Source organism: Pleurodeles waltl, chromosome 10 (genome assembly GCF_031143425.1).
Source record: "Pleurodeles waltl isolate 20211129_DDA chromosome 10, aPleWal1.hap1.20221129, whole genome shotgun sequence".
NCBI classification, from domain to species: domain Eukaryota; kingdom Metazoa; phylum Chordata; class Amphibia; order Caudata; family Salamandridae; genus Pleurodeles; species Pleurodeles waltl.
The window spans coordinates 493958123-493984368 of record NC_090449.1 but is presented as its reverse complement, the minus strand read 5'-3'; the positions used below and the strand labels follow the sequence as shown (position 1 = coordinate 493984368).

General features: G+C 42.1%; 1 protein-coding gene across 5 annotated transcripts in view; it reads right to left on the bottom strand.

The window, feature by feature from the left end:
• CDC25A (cell division cycle 25A) overlaps positions 1–26246 on the bottom strand; it is a 179736-nt gene that overhangs the window by 127573 nt on the left and 25917 nt on the right. For 2 of the 5 annotated variants that reach the window (XM_069210821.1, XM_069210822.1), the window contains exons 4-14: positions 23735–23780; positions 23578–23616; positions 22797–22833; positions 22406–22498; positions 21937–22056; positions 21353–21490; positions 20658–20729; positions 19850–20008; positions 19613–19708; positions 18632–18694; positions 6957–7055 (exon numbers count right to left, since the gene is read on the bottom strand). In XM_069210821.1, the coding sequence (XP_069066922.1) occupies positions 6957–7055; positions 18632–18694; positions 19613–19708; positions 19850–20008; positions 20658–20729; positions 21353–21490; positions 21937–22056; positions 22406–22498; positions 22797–22833; positions 23578–23616; positions 23735–23780 (962 nt within the window). The remainder of the gene's footprint in view (positions 1–6956; positions 7056–18631; positions 18695–19612; positions 19709–19849; positions 20009–20657; positions 20730–21352; positions 21491–21936; positions 22057–22405; positions 22499–22796; positions 22834–23577; positions 23617–23734; positions 23781–26246) is intronic. The other 3 variants (XM_069210824.1, XM_069210823.1, XM_069210825.1) reach the window with 3 other exon arrangements.

Sequence of the window (26246 nt, the reverse complement as noted above, 5' to 3'; positions counted from 1 at the left end):
TTAGATATGCCCTAGAATCAGGTGTTCAGTGTGTCCGCTGCTAGGCTCCTGCTGGACTACCACTTAAGCAAGCAGGAATAGTGTGAAGTAATACCTGGATGCAGAGAATATATATATATAAATAATGTCACTTACCCAGTGTACATCTGTTCGTGGCATGAGACGCTGCAGATTCACATGCTGTGCATATCCCGCCATCTAGTGTTGGGCTCGGAGTCTTACGAGTTGTTTTTCTTCGAAGAAGTCTTTGAGTCACGAGATCGAGGGACTCCTCCCATTTCGGCTCCATTGTGCATGGGCGTCGACTCCATCTTAGATTGTTTTCCCCGCAGAGGGTGAGGTAGGAGTTGTGTATATAGTAATAGTGCCCATGCAATGGAGTAAGTATGTATGTACATAATGTGACTAAAAGTGTTATATTTACAAAATTACAAATGTACAAGTTTAGTTTTAATCAACTTATAACGGCTACAGGCTCCCGGGGAGGTGGGAGGGCGCATGTGAATCTGCAGCGTCTCATGCCACGAACACATGTACACTGGGTAAGTGACATTTTCCGTTCGATGGCATGTGTAGCTGCAGATACACAGGCTGTGCATAGACTAGTAAGCAGTTATCTCCCCAAAAAGCGGTGATTTAGCCTGTAGGAGTTGAAGTTGTTTGAAATAATGTTCTTAGTACTGCTTGTCCTACTGTAGCTTGTTGTGTTAGCACATCCACGCAGTAATGTTTAGTGAATGTATGAGGCGTAGACCATGTGGCTGCCTTACAGATTTCTGTCATTGGTATATTTCCTAGAAAGGCCATTGTGGCGCCTTTCTTTCTAGTGGAGTGTGCCTTTGGTGTAATAGGCAGTTCTCTTAGCTTTAACATACCATGTTTGAATACAGTTAACTATCCATCTGGCAATGCCTTGTTTGGATATTGGATTTCCTGTAGGTGGTTTTTGGTAAGCTACAAACATTTGTTTTGCGAAACTGTTTGGTTCTATCAATGTAGTACATTAGAGCTCTTTTTATGTCTAATGTATGTAATGCTCTTTCAGCTACAGAGTCTGGTTGTGGGAAAAACACTGGGAGTTCGTTTGGTTTAAGTGGAACGGTGATATAACTTTTAGCAAAAATTTGGGATTTGTGCGTAGAACCACTTTATGTTTGTGTATTTGTATAAAGGGTTCCTGTATGGTAAAGGCTTGTATTTCACTTACTCTTCTGAGAGATGGGATAGCTATTAGGAAGGCTACTTTCCAAGTTAAGTATTGCATTTCACAAGAGTGCATGGGTTCCAATGGTGGACCCATGAGTCGCGTAAATACAATATTGAGGTTCCACGAAGGAACTGGTGGTGTTCTTGGTGGAATGATCCTTTTTAGACCCTCCATAAATGCTTTTATGACTGGGATTCTAAATAGTGAAGTTGCATGTGTAATTTGCAGATAAGCAAAAATTGCTGTGAGATTTATTTTAATGGATGAAAAAGCTAACTTAGATTTTTGTAAGTGTAGTAAGTAGCTTACAAGGTCTTTAGTGGACGCGTGTAATGGTTGAATTTGATTATTATGACAGTAATAAACAAATAGTTTCCATTTATTTGTGTAGCAATGTCTTGTAGTAGGTTTTCTAGCCTGTTTGAGGACCTCCATACATTCTTGTGTAAGGTCTAGGTGTCCGAATTCTAAGACTTCAGGAGCCAGATTGAGCGATGCTGGATTCGGGTGTCTGATCTGCTGTTTGTGTTGAGTTAACAGATCTGGTCTGTTTGGTAGTTTGATATGAGGCACTACTGACAGGTCTAGTAGTGTTGTGTACCAAGGTTGTCGTGCCCAAGTTGGTGCTATTAGTATTAGTTTGAGTTTGTTTCGACTCAATTTGTTTACTAGATACGGAAGGAGAGGGGGGGGAAAGCGTAAGCAAATATCCCTGACCAACTCATCCATAACGCATTGCCCTTGGAGTGATGCTGTGGGTACCTGGATGCGAAGTTTTGGCATTTTGCGTTTTCTTTTGTTGCGAATAGGTCTATTTGCGGTGTTCCCCAGTTTTGAAAGTAGGTTTGTAGTATCTGGGGATGAATCTCCCATTTGTGGATCTGTTGGTGATCGACTGAGATTGTCGGCCAACTGGTTTTGAATTCCTGTGATGTATTGCGCTATTAGGCGAATGTGATTGTGAATCGCCAAATATTCTGTGCTAAGAGACAGTTGTGATGAGTGTGTGCCTCCCTGTTTAAGTAATACATTGTTGTCATGTTGTCTGTTTTGACAAGAATGTGTTTGTGGGTTATTAGCGGTTGAAATGCTTTCAACGCTAGAAACACTGCTAGTAGTTCTAGCTGATTTATATGAAGTTGTTTCTGCTGAGTGTCCCATTTTCCCTGGATGCTGTGTTGGTTGAGGTGTGCTCCCCACCCTACCATGGAAGCATCTGTTGTGATCACGTATTGAGACACTGGGTCCTGGAAAGGCCGCCCTTGATTTAAATTTACATGATTCCACCATTGTGTGTTTGGCGGTCTATCAACACTAGATCTTGAAGTTGACCCTGTGCTTGTGTCCACTGTGTTGCTAGGCACGGTTGTAAGGGCTGCTTGTGTAATCTTGAGTTTGGGACAATGGCTATGCATGAGGACATCATGCCTAGTAGTTTCATCACTAATTTTACCTGATACTTCTGGTTTGGGTGCATGCTTTGTATTACGTTTCGGAATGCTTGTACCCTTTGTGGACTTGGAGTGGCAATCCCTTTTTTGTGTTGATTGTTGCTCCTAAGTATTGTTGTATTTGACACAGCTGTAGGTGTGATTTTTGGTAGTTTAGTGAGAACCCCAGTTTGCGAAGGATTGCTATGACGTATTTTGTGTGTTGAAGACACTGTTCTTGAGTGTTGGTTTGGATTAACCAATCGTCTAGATACAGGAATACGTGTATGTGCGGTCTTCTGATATGTGCAGCTACTACTGCCAGGCATTTTGTAAATACCCTTGGTGCTGTTATCCCGAATGGTAACACTTTAAACTGGTAATGTACTCCTTGGATTACAAACCTTAAGTATTTCCTGTGTGAAGGATGTATGGGTATATGGAAGTACGCATCCTTGAGATCTAAAGTTGACATGTAGTCTTGTTGTTTGAGCAAGGGGATAACGTCTTGAAGTGTCACCATGTGAAAGTGATCTGATAAAGATTTAGTGCTCTGAGATGGGTCTCAGAGTTTTGTCGTTTTTGGGTATTAGAAAATACAGGGAATAAACACCTGTTCCTTTCGGATGGTTGGGTACTAGTTCTATTGCGTCTTTTTGTAACAACGCCTGGACTTATTTGTAATAGATCTAAGTGCTGTTTGGACATGTGTGTTCTTGGAGGCACATTTGGTGGTAATTGTAGGAATTCTATGCAATAACCATGTTGGATAATGGCTAGGACCCACGAGTGTTATTTCCTCCCAAATCTGGTAATAATCTGTGAGTCTTCCCCCCCCTCCCCCCCCCCCACCCACTGATGTTATGTGTTGGGGATTTGTGACACTGAAGTCACTGTTTAGTTTGAGGGGTCTTTGGGCCTTTCCCCTAGTGTTAGGGAACTGTCTGCACTGTCCCTGAAAGCCTCCTCTTGGATACTGGCCCTGGTGTGTGGGTCTGGTTTGTGAGGTTGAGGGTTCTGTGCTTTGGGCCCAAAACCCCCCTCTAAATTGTGTCTTCCTAAATGTGCCTCTGCTCTGTGGGGAGTAGAGCGCGCCCATGGCCTTGGCCGTATCAGTGTCCTTCTTCAGCTTCTCTATAGCGGTGTCCACCTCCAGCCTAAACAACTGCTGTCCATTAAAAGGCATATTAAGCACAGCCTGTTGGATCTCTGGTTTAAACCCGGAGGTGCGTAGCCAGGCATGTCTCCGAATAGTGATGGCTGTATTGACAGTTCTTGCGGCTGTGTCCGCTGCATCCATTGCCAATCGTATCTGGTTGTTCGGGATACTTTGGCCCTCCTCCACCACCACTTGTGCACGCTTTTGGAATTCCTTGGGCAGATGTTCTATAAAGTGCTGCATTTCATCCCAATGAGCTCTGTCATATCTCGACAATAAAGCTTGTGAATTGGCATTGCGCCATGGATTGGCCGTTTGTGCTGTAACTCTTTCCCGCTGCATCAAACTTTCGACTTTGTCGGGTGGTGGTGCATCTCCAGAGGTGTGTGAATTAGCCCTTTTACGTGCTGCGCCCACTACTACTGAGTCAGGTGTCAGTTGTTGTGTGATGTACACGGGGTCTGTAGGGGAAGGCTTGTACTTTCTCAACCCTAGGTGTGATGGCTCTGCCTTTGACGGGTTCTTGAAATACTAGTTTTGCGTGTTTCAACATCCCTGGTAACATTGGGAGACTTTGGTACTGACTGTGTGTCGACGACAAAGTATTAAATAAAAAGTCATCCTCAATGGGTTCAGCGTGCAGTGCCACATTGTGAAAAGCCGCTGCTCTGGACACCACCTGCGTGTAGGCAGTACTGTCTTCAGGTGGTGATGGTTTTGCTGGGTAGCAGTCTGGACTATTGTCTGATACAAGCGCATCATAGAGATCCCATGCATCTGGGTCATCCTGGCACATCCCTGTGTGCGTTGGAGATTGCATCATAGGGGGTGTTGCAATTGGTGCGGTGATGGTTGTGGCGAAGTGAGATGGAGTTACTGCTTTTGCCACTTTTGCTTGTGGTTGTTTTTCTTGGAAAACAAGTTTCCTTTTCATCCTTATAGGAGGGAGTTTTTATTTTCCCTGTATCCTTTTGAATATGGAGCCTTCTTTGTGTATAATCTGGCTCCCCTGCTTCTAGCTCTTGTCCAAATGTATGGCCTTGCAGTTGTGCTGAAAGGCCTTGTTCTTCGGAGTAGGAGCTTGTTTTCGGCTCCGAAGCTGGATGTTTCGGTACCAACATTTTTTACAGTCTTTTTTGGCTCCAAAGCCACTTTTTTCGGTTTTCCGATCTCTCGGTGCAGACTTCTCGGTGCCGGTACCTCGATGTAGAGTTTGGTCGGAACCAGGGTCTCGGTGTCGAGTATGTTCTGTTCCAGTATCTCGACCGGAGTCAGATGACTTCGACATGTGTGTGTGTGCCCTTTTTCGGTGCCGATGGACGGTCACCGATTTTACGGGTTAAGCCATGGCCTGCCAGCGGTGGCGTCCCCTGGGCCTTCTTGATTTTGGCGCGAGTTTGGCCGGGGCTGGTTTACTCACGGTTTTCGGCGTCTGCTCTGTTTCGGGCTCGTCTGAGTCAGCAATGGAGAAAGTCTCTTCTTCCTCGACGTCGTGGTGTCCTGGCGGCGCCGACGCCATTTGAAGCCTTCATGCTCTCCGGTCCTGTAGCGTTTTCTTCGACCGAAATGCCAGACAGGCCTCGCAAGTATCCTCTGTGTTCAGAGGACAAACACAAATTATGGACCAGCTGTTGATCTGTGTATGGATAATTATTATGACATTTGGGGCAGAAGCCCCGAAGGGCTACCGGAGCTCTTCTTTAATTCAGTGTCGATCTGCGTTAACTAACCCGATACCGAACGCAAACAATACAGTCAAATTTTCCGACACTTAACTAAGTTTCCGAACCGAAACACGGAGCGAAGAGGAACAAGTCCGAACCCGATGGCGGAAAGAAAACAATCTAAGATGGAGTCGACACCCATGCGCAATGGGGCCGAAGTGGGAGGAGTCCCTCGATTTCGTGACTCGAAAAGACTTCTTTGAAGAAAAACTCGTAACACTCCGAGACCAACACTAGATGGCAGGATATGCACAGCATGTTTATCTGCAGCTACACATGCCATCGAACACACACACATATATATATTATATATACACACGCACACACACAGAAAGAGCCCTGGGAGGGACTGGATGCACTTCAGATAAATAGTATTAAAACATACTGGGTAAATAAATTAAACATAAGGAAAACATTGAACAGTACATCCTGTAAATGCTGGAGTGGACACCTTCAGATATGTAGGCTTAAGGTCCGCTTCCCAGCATTAATTACCAAAGGAAATTATGAACCATTTGTATACTCCTGGCTTAGCATGGCACACATTGAGTGGAGAGTATGGCTCCCCAGACAGTGGAAGTGTATTGCTTAAATTCCTGCGCCTGAAAGGATAAGACCCAGACATTGAAGAGGAGGGAGAGACCGGGCTACTTTTAGAAATTCCATGAGGCCGTTTAACTAGGAGATATAGGTAAGATTAGTCTTTGTGAGGATTGGTAGATGGTAGGGGTGAAGAGTGGGGAGGCAGTCTGTTTTCCAAAGTGAGGAAGTTTCTAGGCCAAGTACAGTCTCTTATCCCAGGATGCTACTTCAGAAAGTAGGACTACACAGACGTGTTAAAATCGCACTTCAATGTGTTCATATTGTGGGCACTCCTGTTTGGAGTCTTCCCCGGCGCTTTCTGCTGTGAGAAACGTTTTACAAAAAGGCTGTGTCTTGGGGAGCCTGAGAAGGAGACTTGAAAGATAAACCACTTGGTGTAATCAATAATAAAGCTACCAATTGTAAACAGACTACATGTGTGCCTATAAATATGTCTGTTTCCTAGTACCTCTTGGCAAATATTTATACTGCCTAGAATTTAGCTTTCAAGCACCACAGAAATTCCTTTAAACGGTTAAGTCAGATCGATCACCACCCATTAAGAACTCTAATAGTGGCAATACATTCCCATGTCAGACCTTGCATTTATAACTTAATACATTCTGGTGTGTTTCATACAGTTTTTCATGTACCCAATCATGCCAATGAGAATGAACAGGGGATATCCTAAAATCAACCTAAGATTTGTTTGAAAAGATGGATGTTCAATATATGCAATCAACATCGATCCAAGAAATTGCAGCTCATTGGGCACATATGCACAAACTTAAAGGCTCAAGTGAATACAAAGGAGAAGAGTATGAAGATGTGCTTGCAGGCACTCATGCTCCTACCTTGATATGACCTCCTTCATATTCATAAGGATATCTGCAGTCAATTATAATGCATCTGTCAATGTAGGTCTGAAACTTGCCATTCAACACGGATTCCATCTAAAGTGGTGGAAAAGAGAAAATTAATGAACTCTTAACACTTGTCCGTACTGTGGAGTCAAAGATTTGAGAAGAGTGATGAGCAGTAGTGAGAACCATACAGCTCAGCACCTTGACGCATTGTATCCAAGAACTAATGCACTGAAGTCAAGTTACTGCAAACAGTACCAATCCTAGGTACCAAGTGGGCAGAATTATAAAAGTGCTTTTTTTTTTTTTTAAAGAAGTGCTGGGAATTATTTGCAGATGTGGATTTGAGCTATTATACTGCGAAGACATTAAGCTAAAAGTAGTTATGAAAATACATTTTCAAATTTGTAATAAATCAATTTGGTTTCAAAAACTCTTGCTGAAAACGAAATACCATGGGAAGAGACTCAACAAAAGAGATGGTTTTGCATGCATTAATTACTGCGATTCATCATGTACCCAGTATTAAAGGCCAGAAAAAGGCAATTACTGCAACACTATAACTGCCTGAAGTTCAAGATGGGAGACAAGCTTCCTGTTTGGCAAGTTATGTCCGTGGCCATTCACTTTTTTTTTTTTTTTTTTAAAGGATTCCAAATACAAACATTTATTAGAAATTCACTAATAAGACCAAAGGTTACAGGATTATAGTTGGGTTCAGATTGTACAACAAAACCACAGAAATTCAGCTGTTATAGTTATACTCATCTGAAGAAACTATACCTCGCTCCCCACACCTGCTAATTACCCTTCATATTATTTCAGTCATCTGCAATAAAATTATTGGTGAGAAAACTGCATAGTGGGGATGCTCGTTACTGTTACCTTAGGGCACAAGTTAGTTTCTTCAGATAAGTTAACTGCTGAATTTATTTGGGTTTGTGTGTGTTAAGTCCAAACCCATATATAACGTCCATGTAATCTTTGTTGTTTTTTTGGGTGAATTTTTTTTAAAGTTTTTCTTTTAAAAATGTTTAGCAATTGTAATGTCCCTGTAACCTGTGTGTATATATATATTTTTCACCCTAGAGTTCCCGAAATACTGAGGCTCATAAATGTGGCAGTCCAACCATGGATTCGGGGATTTCTATGAAATAAACTAAGCATTTCCTTATAGTAAAAGGAAAGGTCAGGACACTTCCAGCCCGTTGTAAAAAGGTGTGTGTGTGTATATATATATATATATATATATATATATATATATATATATATATATATATATAAAAATAATTTAAAAGAATAGAAGATCCTGCACATTAATGTGTCATAGTATATACTCCCAAAATTTAACAGCTGGTCTTTGGCTGCCTGTCTTTCAGCCAAGCTAAATCCACAAGACAAGGTGCAAGTCGTGGTGGAAGAAAAAAAACAAAAGAAAGAAAAAAAACTAGAAAAAAAGGAAAAAAAGAAGAAGAAAAAAAAAAAAAAAAAAAAAAAAAAAAGGAGGAGACCCCAACTCAGATCACAATTAAAACCCACGCACAAGGCAAAAGGAAGTGAGAAGAATAACCGAGGACTAGAAAGCTCAGGTTCTGCGCAGTCATCCCATCCGAGAAGCATTTTGTGTAGTCCATTACTGAATCTATCAAGACTGAAGCTGTCCCTGTGAGTGCTCCGTCCACAGCTCAGATATCTTCACACTTATCTTCAGACGAGGCAGTAACTCCATCGGAGTTGGCAAGGGGAGTCCCAATACTGGCGCCCGATCCTGGTCATGTCAGTCACAGGGGCTTTCAGGGGGGGGGGGGGGGGGGGGGAGGGAGGGCCCCCCCTTGTGGCAGCACAGGGGATGAAGGAGGGCTGAGATGGGGGGGGGGGACCTGAAATCGGAGGGTCACAATACATGATGAGATCGTCTGGTTTCTTCAATTTGTGAACATTTTTGCAGACAGAGATGGGATACTGAATAGATTAAGGCTATTAGCTCTCCTTCACTCAATCCAACAGCCAGTGAAGATTTCTTCTAAAGATATTGCTCTTGTTGCCTACCCTCAGGCTACAGGGTTATCTGTGGACTGGCCTCATGCCTGGGCCTATTCTCATACTAGGGTAGTGGCTGAAGAGGTCCTGAAATCTTTGGATGATCTTAGGCAGTCTGGCTACGATGTCTGTTAAACCAACTCGACAGCAGGCTTTTCCGGTAAACCATCCATTGTCAGCATCAAGGAGTGGGGTCAGGCCAGATCATCAATATTCTATCTTACCCAACTTGTTACCTCCTCCTGTGGTTGCTGGAACCTCTCCTGCCCAAGGGAGGGAACAGATACTTGTGGTGAAGATGAAACAGGGCAGAAATAATTTTGCCAAATGTGCAGAGAAGATAGAAATAAACCAGATTGCAAGGGCTATCAACTCAAAAAAGGAGTCGTTAAAGGCCCTATTTCATAATTCCTGATACTTGGGTGAGGGGGGGGTTGTTTAAACTTTGTCTTGAAACATTGCCGGTCTGAAAAGGAACTTTGAGACGCTCCAGTCTGTTATTAAGGATAATAAAATAGAGACTACTGCCCTGCAAGAAAACATAGGTGCATGCACCCTTCCACTACAGGTCACTGTAAGTCACCCCTATTGTAGGCCCACCTAGCCCAGAGGGCACTTACCTGTTTGAGGGCACCCCTGCACAAGCAGAGGTGCCCCTACGAACTTCAGCTCCATTGCACTCGACTTTGTAACTGCAGGGGAGCCATTATACCCGTGTGCTGGACACAGTTACATAATGGTATCTCTAAACCTGGGCATGTTTGGTATCAAACATGTCTGAATCATACCCCAATAATGTTGCCAGTATTGGTTGTATGATTCCATGCACTTGGAGGGCTCCTTAGGGGAACACCTGCATTGCTTCTACCAGTCTTCTAGGGTTTTTCATGCAGCCCACACAGCTGCCACCCCTCAGACAAGTTTCTGGCCTTCTGCTGCTTGACCAGCTCAGGCAGAGGAAGGCAAGGCAGAACAAATAATTTCCTGTGGGAGAGGGAGGCAACACCCTCTCCCTTGGAAATAGGTGTTATGACTTGGGAAGGGGTAGCCTCTCCAAATAACCAGTATACTTAGAAAGGCACATTTGGTGCCCTCCATACATAAAACTGGTTTGAACCAGCCCAGGGACCCCTGGTCCCTGCTCTGGTGCGAATCTGGACAAAGAAAAGGTGAGTGACCACTCCCCTGTCCATCACCACCCCAAGTGTGGTGCCCAGAGCTCTTCCAGGTGGCCATTGGTTCTGCAATCTTGAATCCAAGGTGTGCAGAGGCTCCTGGGAGCATCTGAGTGGCCAGGTCAGGCAGATGACATCACAGCCCACTCTTGATAGGTGGTCCCCTTGAGAACCCCCTTTTAGGTCTATTTAGGGCCTCTCCCTTGGGTGGGTCCTCAGATCAGACATGCAAGATTCCAACAGGACTCCTCTGCATCATTTACTTCATCTTCTGGACAGTGGTACTGCAACTGGACCCTCCAGGAACCAACAATCTGCAACTTCAGTGACTCCGCTCTGCAACATTGTTTTTCCAGATCCTTCCAGCAACTGCAACATTTCCATGGCTCTTCGTCCTCTAAGGGCAACAAGTCTTTAGCCCGCACAAGAAGTAAGAAGGAATCTCCCCTGGAGTGAAGGAGTCACTTCCCTGCATCTGCAGGCACCAACTGCAATGTCGACTGGCTGCGTGGATCTGCTCTCCTCCAGAACTGCATAGATCCTGCATCACAGATGGTGGTCTGGAGTGGTCCCCTTGCTTATCTCTACCATCTGTCCAATTTGAGACGGTAAGCCTTTGCCTCTCCTTGCATGGCAGTACCCCTGTGCAGCGTGACTCTTGCAGCTACCAAGGCTTGTTTGCTCCTCCAAGGGATCTTCAGGCTCCGTGTAGCCCTGGCCTCCAGCACTCCTTCCTGCAAAGCAGTCTCCTGCCTGCCACTCAAGCGACTTCGGACTTTTTGGGTGTGCTGAGTGGTTCTCAGTACGGCTCCTGTGACTTCCTGCCAGTAGGTTGCCTGTGGCAGCTGCCTCCTCTTCTTGTGATTCCCAGCTGCTGAGGGTGACCCCGGACTTCTCTCCTTGGGTCGAGTCCCCTGGACCTTGCTGGTCCTCTTAAGCCCTGCAAACCTTCTCAGTCTCTTGCATTTGTCAAGGCTTGTTGGTGGTCTTCCAGCACCACTGACAGACTGCATCTCAATCACAGATGTGGGACATCACTTGCATTACTCCTGGGACTCCTCTTTATCTCCGGTGTAGCACGGTTTACCTTCGTCCAGTCGAACTGGTCCTGCCTTTCACTTTACTATATGGCTTGGCCCTCCCCCAGGGCCCTCAATAATTGCTATTGCTTTTACTAATGCTTGTTTTCTATACCCTTTACTGATTGCTACTGTGTATATAAAAGCGTGTTTACATACCTCCATTTGGGGGATTGCCTATTCAGTATTCTAGTATCTGCGTTATGCTATAATAAAGTTCCTTTATTTTTGTAACATTGTGAGGTTCTTTCATGTAAGTGCTCTGTCTATATAGTGGTATTGCATGAGCTTGGCATGTCTCCTAGATAAGTCTTGGCTGCTCATCCATAGGTACCTCAAGAGCCTGGCTTCCTAAACATTGCCTATACTTAACTAATAGGGGATACTTGGACCTGGCATAGAGTGCTAACACCATAGTTGTCCACCACACACCAGGCCAGCTTCCTACAGGGGTAGTCCTGCAGCTTTGGTATCGGTGGATGATGATTAAGTGGTGTGTCATCTTTAGAGATTGTGCAATCTTTTTGGTATTTTAGTCGTCAGGCTTACCCTCACTGCAGTCTGCGAGAGGGAGCCATATAGGTGATCCAGAAAGGCTATTAAAATGTACCTTCCCCTAAAATTGTGAAGAGAACAAAATTTAAGGCGCTGGCACTTTTACTAGATAAGATTCAAGCCAGTTTCCCCCCTGGCACCTAAACTTTTGATTTGCGATTTAAATATAAACACTTCTTCAGGGCAGATGGGGGATGTTACACAGAGCTAAAGAAAGCTCTGACAATGGGAGAGCATCAGCTGCGATTAATTATGCAATTATCGCCTCAAAGCATTTTGGGATGGTGATGGATTTATCAGTAGGGGCCCTCGAAGGTAGTGACCACAAGCCTATAATCTCACTGGCCAGGGAGGCCATGCTAAGGCATCAGTGGTCTAATAGTTTGCAGCTGTTCTGCAAAAATAACCGTAGAATTGTGTGGTCTGCCAAACTAAAATGACACATCAAAAGCTATAAAGAAATTGCCTGAGGAGCTAGCTCGTACAGACATACACCACAGTCCATGACTTCGACACATGTATTTCCTCTAAAAGGGTCGTGGAGGACCCTGGGTTGAATAAAAGAAGGGTAGGTAACGCCAAGCAGAGCTAAAGGGCTCATGTAATAGCAATGTTGCAAATGTTTGCAAGATAATTAACCTGAGACATTTATGGGAGGTAGATTACAGGGGCCAATGACAGTCCTACTAGAAGGACATTAGAAGCAGATCTGTTAGGCGGTGGGCCTCGGTCAGGCTGGGCCAAGTACCCTCCTTTATTAGGTCAAGAGGAATCAGCCAGGAGGGGGGTCAGTTAGGGACCTTTTTAAGTTGGAATCACTGTCATTGGTGCATATTTGTCTTTTGTTGTGCCTTCATCAACATAAGATGGAGCATGCTATTACCGCTCTTCAGAAGATTTTAGGTATGCTATGTGAGAAATGGAGTGAATAATTCTTCAGTGTCACCACATGCCAGTATATTGGGTCATGGCCAAATTCTTAGAGGTGGTATCTCAAAAGTTAGCTATTAGATCCCAACTTATGAAATACTGCTTGTCGCAAACGTTTTGCATACTTTTTCTGTTGGGCATGCAAATGTAGTACTAGGTCACCATCTTTTAATGTTATGGAGGTTCTTATTTTGCCAACTGGATTTGCAAAGCCTACACATTCCATATTTGGCTTTTGTTTTGCTTAATGTCAATATTGGTCTAATTTTCTCCCTTCACTCGGATTTGTATGTTTTTTTTTTATTAAAAAAAGCCTCAATACGGGTATTATTATAAATGCTAAGGTTGTTTATTTACTATACAATCTGTTATCATTGGGGCCCTGGGCTGGATGATTTTTACATAAGTGGTTGAAACCAGGAATGGGGTAGGTCTAGTAAGCACGTCCTGAATTTGCAAGTATTTTCACATTTGAATGAATTATGCTTATTGCACTAATGTATCCAGATTTCTTATAAAATGTTATTTGCTCTTTCCACAACAATGGATGACTGGCAGCAGGTAGTACTGTATTATATGGTCAACTCTTAAAGCTAGTAATGTAGATCTTCAAAGGGTAGTCAGGGTTAAGAGGCATAGATTTGCATAGGATTGTTTTATTGACAGCTTATGAATTGTAAAGTGTATTCATTGTTTTACTGGTGGCTTAATTTTAAAGCATAGTGTATCTTTTACTGATACTTTGAGCTGCAGAGTTTGTATAGCCTGATTGGCTTTAACATGTACTGTCTAGGTAACCAGAGAGCTGCGAATGGCAGTGGGAGGAGGTGACCGGTCCCTTGAGGAATGTGGGGCTATGGGGATGCATTCCCACCGGGACTCCAGTTTAAGGGGCAGCGGTTATGAAACTGTACATCCCTGTGTGTACTTGTAAGATATCATTGAGTCCAGTACATCTCATTGCCAAATACGCTACAAAACGCAGGTACAGGTGATGACAGGGATCATATGTCCTGTTGAAGGCCATCAGACTTACAAGGGCGGAGTTGAATGGCTGAAACATGTTAACACAATAGCAAATAATAGGGGTGAACAGGTGATAATTCCCCAGTATCAGCACCACGATATAGGCTTTTAATCCTATCAAGGGGATCCATGAATAAAATTAGTTGAGGGTACCCATGTGGCAAGGATTTGTGGATCCTCCATGGCACTCCGTGCCTCCTCATGTGAAACTACAATGGATCCGCCGATCTAGGCCCCAACTTTTTTTTTTTTTTTTTTTTTTTTTAAACTGCTACTCTTACTCATAGCCACTCACACAAAAAATACCACACCCATTAAGACCCAGTCACACACACCCTAACACCTACAAAACCAACCACTACCACACCTAATCAGACCCACCAAACCACTCACATCCTCTTACATTTTAAGTCAAACGTGCACGGTCACACACACACCTACCCACCCACTAGGATACACTATGCCAGAGGTCTTCAAACTGGGTGATCCCAGGGGTGGCCCCAGACTCTGGCCAAAATAAATATTATACAGCTAACAGGCCTTTGTTTTAAGCAGAATCATGTTATTGCAGTTTTAAAAAGGTAACAGTACTTAACTGCAATGTTTAAATAGGTTTAGACATATTTAAACAATGCCATGTTTATAAAAATAATTGTGAAAAATTCTGAGGGGGGCCCAATGATTTTTCTTTTTCAACTGGGGGGGCGCGGCATTAAAACGTTTGGAGACCTCTGCACTATGCAGATAGTACAGGTTAATCTTGTTGGCTGACAGAAGTTAAAGTAATAACCCTAAATACTCTTATGGCAGTCTGGGCAAGCAGTTACTTACAGGACTGTTCTTCTGGAAGTTAAGTAGGGGCCAAGGACCCTAGAACCACCAGCAGTTTCAGGTTAGATGCCCTGGTGTGTCTGGGAGCAGAGGTGCTCCTAGCCGCAGTAGCCTTGGATGCTAAGCATTGAAGTCAATGGGAGCAATACCTCACCGTCTCAAAGACTGGGTGGGTCAACGGGGTGGCAATCCTGGACACTGAGTATATTTTCTGGCACGATGCTCCCACAGCAGGCCCAATGGTAAGTAAAACGAGTAAATGGACTGTCATGGTTGGTGCAGGGAAGTGGCTCCCCACCTCCAAGGGAGATACTGGCTGGTTGGCAAAGTGATGGCACTTTGGAGGATGCAGAAAGCATTGGGTACTTACAATTGTCTGGACTGGAGCAGAAAATCAGGGGAGAGTGGGCATAACTCCTGTCCGTGATTCCCAATTGCACACTAAACTAGATGGTGGAACCCCCCCCCCTCCTTCGTGCAGCACATTAGGCAGCCCACCATAGGGGTGTAAAAAGCCTGGTGGTGCAACACACCAACTTGCATGGATAATTTCACACCTGTCCTGATGCCAAAGGGACCTTGGGGCACGGGGTGGCATCTCACAGGACTGGGGGAAGACGGGAAGCCCATATGAAAGGCAGTAGGAACTTTGAAGTCCCTGGTCTTGGTATTCAGATTTTCTAGACATCCTGCTGGAGGTGATAATACCATCCTGAGGGATAGGCAGTGTTTCTAATCTCAGAGCATGGGCTCCAACCTCCACGGGGTCAGAAACTCGTTTGTGGTGGAAGGCTAGTCAATAGACAACCAGCACACAAAAGGACTAATAGGTTTACAGAGCGCATCTCTAGGGGGCCCTATGGGTGCATGTCAAATCCAAAACTTGCATCAGTAAGGATTTTTTCCAAGACAATGTGCTTGATACCAAACACCATAGGTTTTACTGAAGCCATTCTGTAGCTGGGTAACTTGTAATGACCAGAGCCCAGTACATACCTTAAGATGCCTTCCCTGTTCACTTGCAATATCTAGTTTTCACAGCTGATGCAGCACGACTATTGCATACCTCACTTCCTGCCTGCCCTGGTGCCAAATGGGCCTCATGGCAAGGGGTGGCATTCCCCCGGTCTGGGGGAAAACCATGGTCCAATATCAAAGGGCAGCAAAGGCTTTGAAGCCTCCAGCCCAGATATGCTGATTTACTAGCCACCCTGCTGGAGCAGGCATGGTTTGACCTCAGAGCACAGGCTCTCACCTCCACGGGGTCAGAAGCTTGTCTTTCGTGGCAGGTTGGTCTCCACAAGTCAGCCAGCACATCAGAAGGCTATTAGGTTTCAGGGGGCACCGGTCATGAAAAAACAACAATACTGGCAACAGTATAGATTTAAGACAAGATGTTTGATATGAAACCCCATAAGTTTCAGAGAAGCCATTATGTAGCGGAGTAACTCATAATGACCAGTGCGCACTACATACATTAAGATGGCTTCACTGATCCCTTGTAATATCTAGTGATCAAACTAGACATCACAGGGGCATATGTGCTCATGCAGTTTTGTCCTCACATAAAATGTAATGCACCCTTCATTAGGGCTGTAAGTTTTGCTGTAGGGGTGACTTACATATTATTTTGTGCCATGCCAGAGTCACTGCAAATGTGTGCCATGTGTTTTCATACATGGTTTACACCATGTCACAGCTTACAATGAAAGTTTTGTGGAATAAAAAAAAATTTAAAAAAAAAAAAAAAAAGCCTTTCGGTGGCATAATACATGCTGCAGCCCTTAGGGGCCCTCTAGTACCCACACATGTGGTCCATGGGTGCCATTTACTAGGGACTTACCGGGGTGCTAAAGTGTGTGCCAAGTGTACACAGTTAGGCGAGTTTACCTTGTTTTAGCGAAAAGCACATTTAGTGGACCTGGTTAGTTGGAACCCAGTGCACCTTCAGTTGAAAAACCTCAGGCACCCCCGCTTTTTGCCACAGGTACTGTCAAGAAGATTACAAAACCAGTGTGAAACCCATGAGTGATCCAGGAAAACTATAGATTTCTGCAAAGTACAACAAATTCAGTAAGGGATCACGTGTACATCCCTCATGGTTTCCCCAAACACTGCTGAAGTATTGAAAACAAGTAGGAAAAAAAAAAAAAAAAAAAAAAAAAAAAAAAGCTTTGTGTGACAATATTTTCATCTGTAATTTTGTCACAATGACCAATAAAAAAAAAAAAGAAACAAAAAAAGGAATGTACCATTATGTTAGCTAGACCCTTTTGGTTGTGGCGCTGTATAGGGTTTATAGGTTCTCCAAGAACCATAGGTACCCAGAGACAACAATTGAGCTGCTCCATACAATGTGTTTCATTGTGTACAGAGTACAGACCCAACTCATATGGTGAGATATTTAACCTATGTATTTCTGAAGTGGACACAAGATATAGAGCTTAGCAGCGGCAGTTATTTGTACATCTCTGAATTTGTGGGTACCCATTCAAGCATAGGATTAGATTATATTTTTCAAAATGTCTTCTTTCTTGCACACTGGCTTACGTTTGTAAGGCACAAATGCAGTGAAATCCAGTCAGTAATAACACATCTTACTATTCTATGCTCAGTGTCTTCAGTTAAACATCGTTACTTCACTTGTGCAGGTAGGCCTAGTGCCTGTGGCAGGAAACTGCACAAATCACAAAATGGATACATCACATTGTTCTACTCAAAACTGACCCCTTTTTTTAATCCAAAGTGGGTAGTTAAGGATTTTGACCACTAACTCACAGGGCAACTAGAAAAACCTAGCAAACCGGCACTTTTTTTTTATTTTATTTTTTTAAACTAGGCACCTAGGGGGGTGGGTAATTACTCCTAACATTTCCAGGCCTCAAGAAAATGTTACTAGAGCTGCAGGTTTAGCGACGTTATCTACTCAACCCAATTAGAATGCTCTTGACCCATATAACGGATTAAAATGTGATCCTAGTCATATTTTAATTCACTCAGCTGCCATTTTCACCTTTATCAAATAGGAGAGAACCTTCAAAACGTGCATGTTCAGCAGGTCTGCTGTACAAAAAAAATACTTGTTTCATTTCATATACTAAGCTCCATATTTAATACAAGTCTAGTCACATACAGAATACATATGACCGCTACTGACTTGCCTCTTAGTTCAGTAACAGCACTGTCAGAGCAGAGGCAGGAATGTTTCTCAAACCATGTTTAATGTCACTTTTTATAAATACATAACTAAAGCGTGAAGTGATAACACCCATTTGCAATCATCAGATTTTCCATTGAAAGGCCATAAAATGCCCCCACCAACATGCATTTACACTAAAAACTATACAACGTAGAAGGTTTTGAAATGGATTTTCTGCTAATTTGTCATTTGCACATCACCAAGTAAAGTGTTTTAAATGGGAGCAAAAATAAAATCTGTTCGCATCACACTTCTAAATTAAAAAAAAAAAAAAAGTGCTTTATAATTCCAGATATATTTTGAAATATGTGTACTATTCATTTACAAGCTGTTTAAATGTGTTAGTAAACAATACTGGCATCTTACAGCCTTTTGTTTCACAATGATGGTCAGATAGATCACCTGATAAAAACCTCTAACTGTAATAAGGAAGAAAGGTAAACACCATTTCCAGGATAAGCAGCAATATTAATAAAAGGACAAACTGACATTAGACCTCTGTCTTTGAACAGACAGCAAATGTGTCAAGATAAAATAAAAAAAAATTATATATATACGCATCTAGTGCTTATTCCGTTTCTGAATTAACAGAACAGTTCTTCCTTTCAAATTTAAGTTCACTCGCCAGAGCGGAGGAGGCCCTATAAATAGCTCGACCTGATAAAACCAAACTTGCCTAGCAAGTAGATTTAAAAAAACAAAAAAAAGTAAAGTTTTTTTTTTTTTTTGTCAAAAGACCCACTTTTCTATGTTTTCCAAAACACTTTACATGTCCCTGTACTGGTTAAACATTCACAAAAAAAATCATTTACTCCGTCTCAAAACAATTACCATTTCAGGAGTGATGTATTTTAAATCCTGGTGCCTCCCGTCAGTAGTAGGTAGCAGGTAAACCTTAAAGGGGAAGAAAACGACTTAGTATTAGTGCTACATATAGTTTTTAGCAGTGCTTAATGTGTTGGAAAACAAAAAGCATACAGTTTTTCCCGAATGCTGGGCTGCTACATGCCAATGCTGGCTAGTCTCTATTCCATTTCATGCCTCTTCTTCCTTCGCCCTGCAATTTGTCTCACACTTTGGCAAATTATTTTCTAACCTTCCTTTGTCACAATTTTCCTATCTTGTTCTGCTTTCACTCTCACCTGCTCTGTCAAGCAAGTCCCAGTCTTCAAAAATAAATGACTGTCCCAAACACCAGCACAAATTAACCAAAGGAAGACAATATTTCTGTGTGTCACAACATGTTCTACAGAATGATTCTCAAATATTAAGTTACATTTCATGGTCATTTTGTCTTACTACGCGAGCCCCACACCAAACACCCTTTTCAAGCTGCGTTCAATCCAGATACATTCTTTTGGACGGGAGCCAGAAACTTCATCACAAGGTCCTTGAAATGTGATGCTTATGTAAATCAGCTAAAGGATGTTATGTAAAGCTTTAGAGGATACAAACACTAAGAAATTCTACAGAGTAAAACTAAGGATACTGATCAAGGTATCCAACTTGGAGTCACAACTTAGCTTTAGTCCAAGAACCAAATAAACAAACTGCCATACAATGAGAAACTGAGTTTAGCTAAAGTCTCCTACGCATTAAAAATAGCAGCTGCACAAACATTTTCAGGGAAAGAACATCCAAACGGGACTAGTGAGACAAGCATTGCCCGAATTTCTTTTGAAAAGGGAACATGAACCAAATCACCAGTTCACTTCCCGGAAATAATGCTTCAAAGTACTTAAGCAAACAGGTTCTTGGTGTCCAATTTTAGCAAATGATCAAAAATTAGAGCGCTATTTGTTACTGGCTTACCTGTGAGAAATCACCTATAAGATCCCTCTGATCACAGTCTAGAACATTCTCAATTTCAGTATGGGAAAAAGACTTTGACCGGAGCAGCCTTTGATTCTGAAAGAAGTTTAAATTTTTTTTTTACAAAAAAGCACTGTCATGAATGGCATATTATGCAGTTCAACTGACAAAAATTATAGCAGACTGCAATCTCTCCATTTCAAGATGTCAGGCTGGTCATAGGAAGCAGCTACCAACCTTAGCGTCAGGCTCAGTTTCCTCTTGGACAGACACTTCGAGCATACTTTTTCTTCGCTTGCTTTTTCCAGGTGGGTCCTCTGCAGGTCTCTCCGCTCGCTTTAGCACTGGTTTTGGACTCAATATCGATGCAGAGCATTGGCTGTTGCTCAGATGATTCTAGATTATCAGCACAGCATTAGGGAGCTGGGTATTAGGTACAAGCTTCAGAAAAACAGTAAAGCATTTCAAGCTAACCGACTACAACTGCAGCTAAGCAATGAACAAACTGGGCACAATATACCCAAACTAGATTTGGCATAAATGTGGTACAAAGATCAGTGTAATAACAGTATACCTCTTGTCCCAGAATCCAACACCTCTCCTATCAATTGTTGACAGTTTGCGGACTATTGACCAGGTACATATCTTGTTGGGCCAAGTTCACACTATACAAATATCACATACACAAGCACATGACTAGCTATTAATAAAACAAGACAATATCAAGGAATGACCCATTTTTTTTTTTGTATATCCAATTGGTACTGTGCCTCAAACAGGTTTATGACCTAGTGATATGCACCATTAGTAACATCCAATAGTTTTGTATCGAAGATGAGCAGCAAAGGCAATATAGTCAAAGACCTATTGGAGAAGGCATTTCACATGCTTTTCCTCAATGGCCTTGTGATTGTGACCCATAGACTGAAAAGAGGAAACACCATCAGCAATAAGTTGATCTGGTTAGCCCTAACAAGGATACATTTTTGTATACAATCAATCCTATAGTAAATAAAACAAATGACAGTGACTGATAATCACTTACTTGATTCATGGCCTCTTTCATCACTAAGGGAGCAGTCCAGAGACTAGACATGCCAGGCGGTGCGTCATCATTCTAAGGTAAATAAGGGAAAGGAAAAAAATATATAATTAATAGCAGCTTCAAAAATCAGTCTCAATAAGGACAGTACATGAGTTTGCTGATGACTGCCATAATTCAAGGTCATATAGACAAATGCTACTTAAGTTTGCATTAGTGCTAGTACAGTGTTCTACAATAAACCAAAACACACATGAAAAATGTGTAAGTCACAGTGAACAAGGAGATTAAATGTGTGCGCAAAAGCAGAGAATCTGAAAATGCGCACCCTGAAGTACTGAGAGGCTGATCAGAAAGACAGAATGCCAGCAGAAAATACCTTTAACCAGGCCAAGTCCCGTCATATACCAACCATTCTAGTAATTACTGGTCTAAGTATCTAAGGTTGTCACAACAGAATGCTCAAGTTGAACCATAACACTGCAAAGGAATCGTTATCTTAGTATGGTGCAGAGGTAAGCGGACCCAATTTGTCAGGGCAATAAATTCTTCCAAAGTAGGTGTTACTCACACTGTATAAAAGCAATTTGATAGACCAAGTCAGCTGAGCAGGTTTAAGCAACAAGAGGGGGGGGGGGGGGGGGGAAAACAGCCTTTAGTAACGCAACAGATAGGAGATTCATTTGGATAAATTATACCTCAAAATCCTCGTTGTCAAGGAGCTCTAGAAATCCATCATCCTCGTCATCATTCACTGACGAAGTCTGTGATGGCTTATTCAAGAGTATACGAGTAAACTTCTCAGGCTCAGCTTCACTCCTCTCCGAACTGGGGAACTAGTTTGTGAAGAAAGACACCAGTTTACCACTGTCAACTCACTGAAAACAGTTCACTAAACAAGCAGTTTGACAAACGTGTCTGCTACATCATCTATAGTTACATAGATACTTTAGAGGCCGTTTGGAAGCCGCAAGGGCTTTTCCAAAAGGTCATGGGAACAACTCAAGACCTGTAATCTTTTACCATGGGTAATGAGAACCATTTGAAGTCCCAGTCTGGCTAATCTTTTCCAGAGCAACAATGGGAGACGTGCCCTTAATAGAAGGTACATCACAAGTCTTGACCCTAACCAGGAAGGCTACAAAAATACATAGTAACCACATCTCTACGTAGAAAATGGAGTTACTACGACACGTAAAAACAAACATTTAGTGCAGTTCAAGAAACTAGGTCCATTAAGGGGATGTATAATTTTATTATGATGTGATAACAGTTTACGTACCATTCGTGCGGGTGCAGAGTTCTGCCTTTGGACGAGGGGATCCTTCCCATCGCCCAAGAATCGAATGCGGAGATTGTTCCGCGAAGCTGGCCTGCCTGGCATCTTAAACTGGAAGGCCTCCTGCAAGACGACAACAAAAACACGCAAGCATCTAACTGGAAACTATTAAAAAGGCTAAATAAAAAAAAACGTTCATTCTCAGTTTTTTTTCGTTTTTAAACAATCTAATTGATTTAGAATAAGGATGGAGGCAAATCACTCCAGAGAATTGCATGGCAATCAATCTAGCTTTGGGCATGCATGAAGTACAACTGTGTTTCACTGACATTTCCCCAGGATCAGGATGCAAGCAACCCCCCCCCCCCCAATTTGCAAAGTAAAAATAAAAACATGGAGCAATATAATAAAACCCACAGAGCAGTGACCATAGTTGTGCTTGCCCTCGGTATCAAATATTACAATAACCTACATTTTCCTTGTTTTCATCATCTTGGTTGGAATGAAAGGGACACTGCTCAGAATGGTTGCTTTTGAGAGCTGGACTAGAGCCTAGAAGTCTCTGCTGAAGAAATAAAAAAAGAAAAAAAGAAACATTACTGCACATGAAAGCAAAAACCACCTATCACCAGACTATTCACGGCAACTACATGCATAGTGGGATTGGCTAAAATACTCATTTACTAATTTCATCCATAGAGTGTAGTCCCCCCCCACACACAGACCCCTATAAGTTATAAATCAGTTATGTCCTTGGTACTCAAACAGTTTTCCATTCACACAAGGGAAAAAAATAATAATAGGATACATCAATCCCTAGAGAAACCATCACAAGAAAAGCATTATTGTAATTTGTTACTTACTGGCATGGAGTTTATTCTTCTCATTGGCAATTTACTGCTAGAAAAATTAAATTAAAAAATATATTAACCTCTTATATTTACATTTGTCCGCAATGCGTTGAGAAATGCACAAATCAAGTAGATTATGGGGAATAAAGCTGGGAAAGACCTGTTCACACAGCAGTAAACACCCACTTCATAACATACATCCACCTTCAACATCCAAGCCCAGTCACTAATCTTGTTCCGACTAAATTTTCGTTTGCATTATCCAGAAGGTACACCTCGTATCAAAGGGATATTTGAAAATGCGTCACCTTTGAAATTGTGTCCAATGTTCCAGGAACTAAACAAAAAATAATAAAAGGGCAGGAACAGCACTAATATAGCATTATGAGATTAAGCACGAGCAGTGTTTGATGATAAATGGGAAATTAATCCATCGGGATCGCTGAATTAGTATCAGCACAGTGTCTAGGTACAAGATTACACAAATAGAGGACATGGTTGAGTGCAAGGAAAATCAAGCCTTAGGGCTTGTAAGCATTCCAACAGTTTGAGAAGAATGGCTTTTACTCACTTTAACATAACAAACACAAACTCTTTCCAGACAAACCATTATTTGGCAGGGCCTAAAGGCTAGGCCAGATGGAAAGATGCAAAAGCCAGTGAACCCCTTTAATAGCCTAGCAAAGTCAGACTAACTAGCAATAAAGGCTATTGATCATAAGCAGTCTGCTGTACAAGCAGAACCAGAACAAAGTGTTCACCTTTCCTGGAAACCCAACATTATTAAACTCACTTTATAACTTTCCTTGATTCAAGTAGTGCCTTTTCAAACCTACAAAAGAAATAAAAATAATTCAGAAAACGTGCTGACAAGTAAAACATGTCTAGTACTGCCCAGGCAACTTAGAGTCACATTAAAATTCTATAGGTAAACAAAAAAAGTGACATACGTTTCCTCCATGTCTTTTATGTCGAGTGGGCTGTCAAGCCCAAGGCCTGCAACAGAAATACAAATTTAGTTTTGCAGATTATTATTACAAAACAGAATAAGCCTTTTCCAGAAGTCACCGAGGTGTAATCCATTGAACAATACACTAAAAAGGCAAGGTGCAAAGAGATGCTCTGGTTTCCATTTAGACATCAACGACTAACCACTTCAATCGGGCCTCAAAACATGTCAATTTAACTACCACAGAGGGTAACCCTAATTAGCCCATAAGGGGTTTGAGTAATTATAAACAAAAAATCCCTAGGTACACAACACCTAATCACAAACAAAAACATACATTACCCTTCAAATATCTCAAAAACAATTACAAGTATATAAATATGTAATTACAATTTGACCTACCCCCATCATAGCAAAGAAAAAAAAAAAAAAAAAAAAGGAAAACCAGTGCCGAAAAGTTAAATAAATGTGCTGGTGTGTAATAAAGGAAAGATCCCTTTAAACCATTCCAAAAAAAAATCCTAAAAAATGTGTACACTTTAGAATACAGCCTATTGGTTAATCTTTTAACCACATTAAATCATATCATTTCTTTCTTCTCCAGGAATGAGCAATATCGTGGAAAATGACCCCCTCACGCTCTTGGGCCAGATATCTGCTCCATACGGGTCTTCATCAGGACTGATAGGGGAGCCCATATAAATCCACACTAATTCTAGTATCCTTCTTTATTCAATATCCTTACTGAGTACCTCAATCTTCATTCCCATAATCCACACTTCGGTATCCATACTACTTCGCTAGACTCTTAAGAGATACCGCCTCTGCTCCAATTGCACAACCTTTCACTCAGCAAACTCGTCTGAATCTGGTTTTAGTGAGATTTTTGATTGAAGGATACTAGAATTAGGCTGGATTTATATGGGAAGGCCCATATGGCGCAGGTATCTGGCCCAAGAGCGTTGGGGGGGGTGGGGGGTTCCGAAACATCCACGATATTGCTCATGCCTGGATTGGTTGTATCTCTTGGAGAGAATTGAAAATTGGAGGATAGGACTATCTTGAAGAAATGATATGATGATTCAATGTAGTTAAAAAGATTAACAGGCTGTATTCTAAAAGTGTACATATAATTTTTAGGATTTTATGTTGAATGGTTTAATGGGATCTTTCCTTTATTATTACACACCAGCACGTATTTAACTTTTCTGCACTGGTTTTCCTTATGATATGATGGGGGTAGGTCCAAATTGTAATTACATATGATATTTGTAATGGAATTGTTTTGGAGATATTTGAAGGGTAATGATGTATGTTTGTAATGAGGTGTTGTGTACCTAGGTTTTTTTTGCTCAAAATACATCAGCAAGGACTAAACAGCACTGAGACCCTTGACACAACAGACCACAAAAATTCAGACTGCCGCCGCCTATGAACTCGAAAGCACATTTTACATGATTAAGTCTAACACAAATGCAATCAAAACAGGACAATTGGACTAAGGGCAGAATGTCTGCACAACAAACCTACTACAATGACGCTTGTCCAGGCCCAACACGCCCCCACAAAATCCAAGTGCTCAAGGGCCTGCACAGCATCAAGTAAAGCATTCAATTCCATTCATCCAAAAGTGGAAGCGCCTTGGGGTTAATGCCAATGAGTACTTTGTGGTGTACAGAGATAAAAATATAGAAATGCAATACAAACAAAAACGGCAAAGAACCTCCATTGAATACCGCAGTCCATATGTAGGTTTCTGGAGCACTTGTACAACAAATTACCTTTAGGTCAAACGACCCACACACACCCTCCCATCTTTTCTTGCAAGCTCCAGCGTGTCAAAGAAACACATAAAACTTAAAAGCTTGGCAGTAACTACTCCACAAGCTTCATTTTACCAAGCAGCAAATTTTGCTCTCTTGCGGAATTCAGACACCCTGTGCTTAGCATTATGTGGGGAACAATATTCTAAGGAACGTGCTTGGAAAGCAACCCTTTCGAATAAAGCAAGGGTCCGCACTTTCTATGACATTAAATTAAGTCTTGTGAGAACATCGATCCAGAAAGACTCACAAATGGCATGTAAGTCGTATCATGTATTAAGTATTACAGTCACATTATTGTTCTGTTACCCCTGCTTTGTAGACAGTAATTCTTAACAGGCCACACGTTCCATCCTTCAGGAGGGACCTAACCTCCCCCAAGTGAACGACATTACAAAAATATACTCGACATTCGTCCAAGGATAAACCAGGTGGAAAAGCTTATTCCTTGTCTCAAGCCACAATGTGCCAGAAACCTGTAAATCTGGAGACACCTACAACGGGCAGTGCTGCAATAGCACTGTGAAGAGTCAAGCATTTGTAAATTAAAATACATAAAGCAATTGAGCCCAGGAAAAGAAAGGATATTGGACTTTGAAACAACACATTTCTTATGGACAAAGAAAGCCTATAGGTAAAGAATCATTCTTCTCAAGTGGGTTAGTGGTTTACTCTTCAGCTTTGTCACAT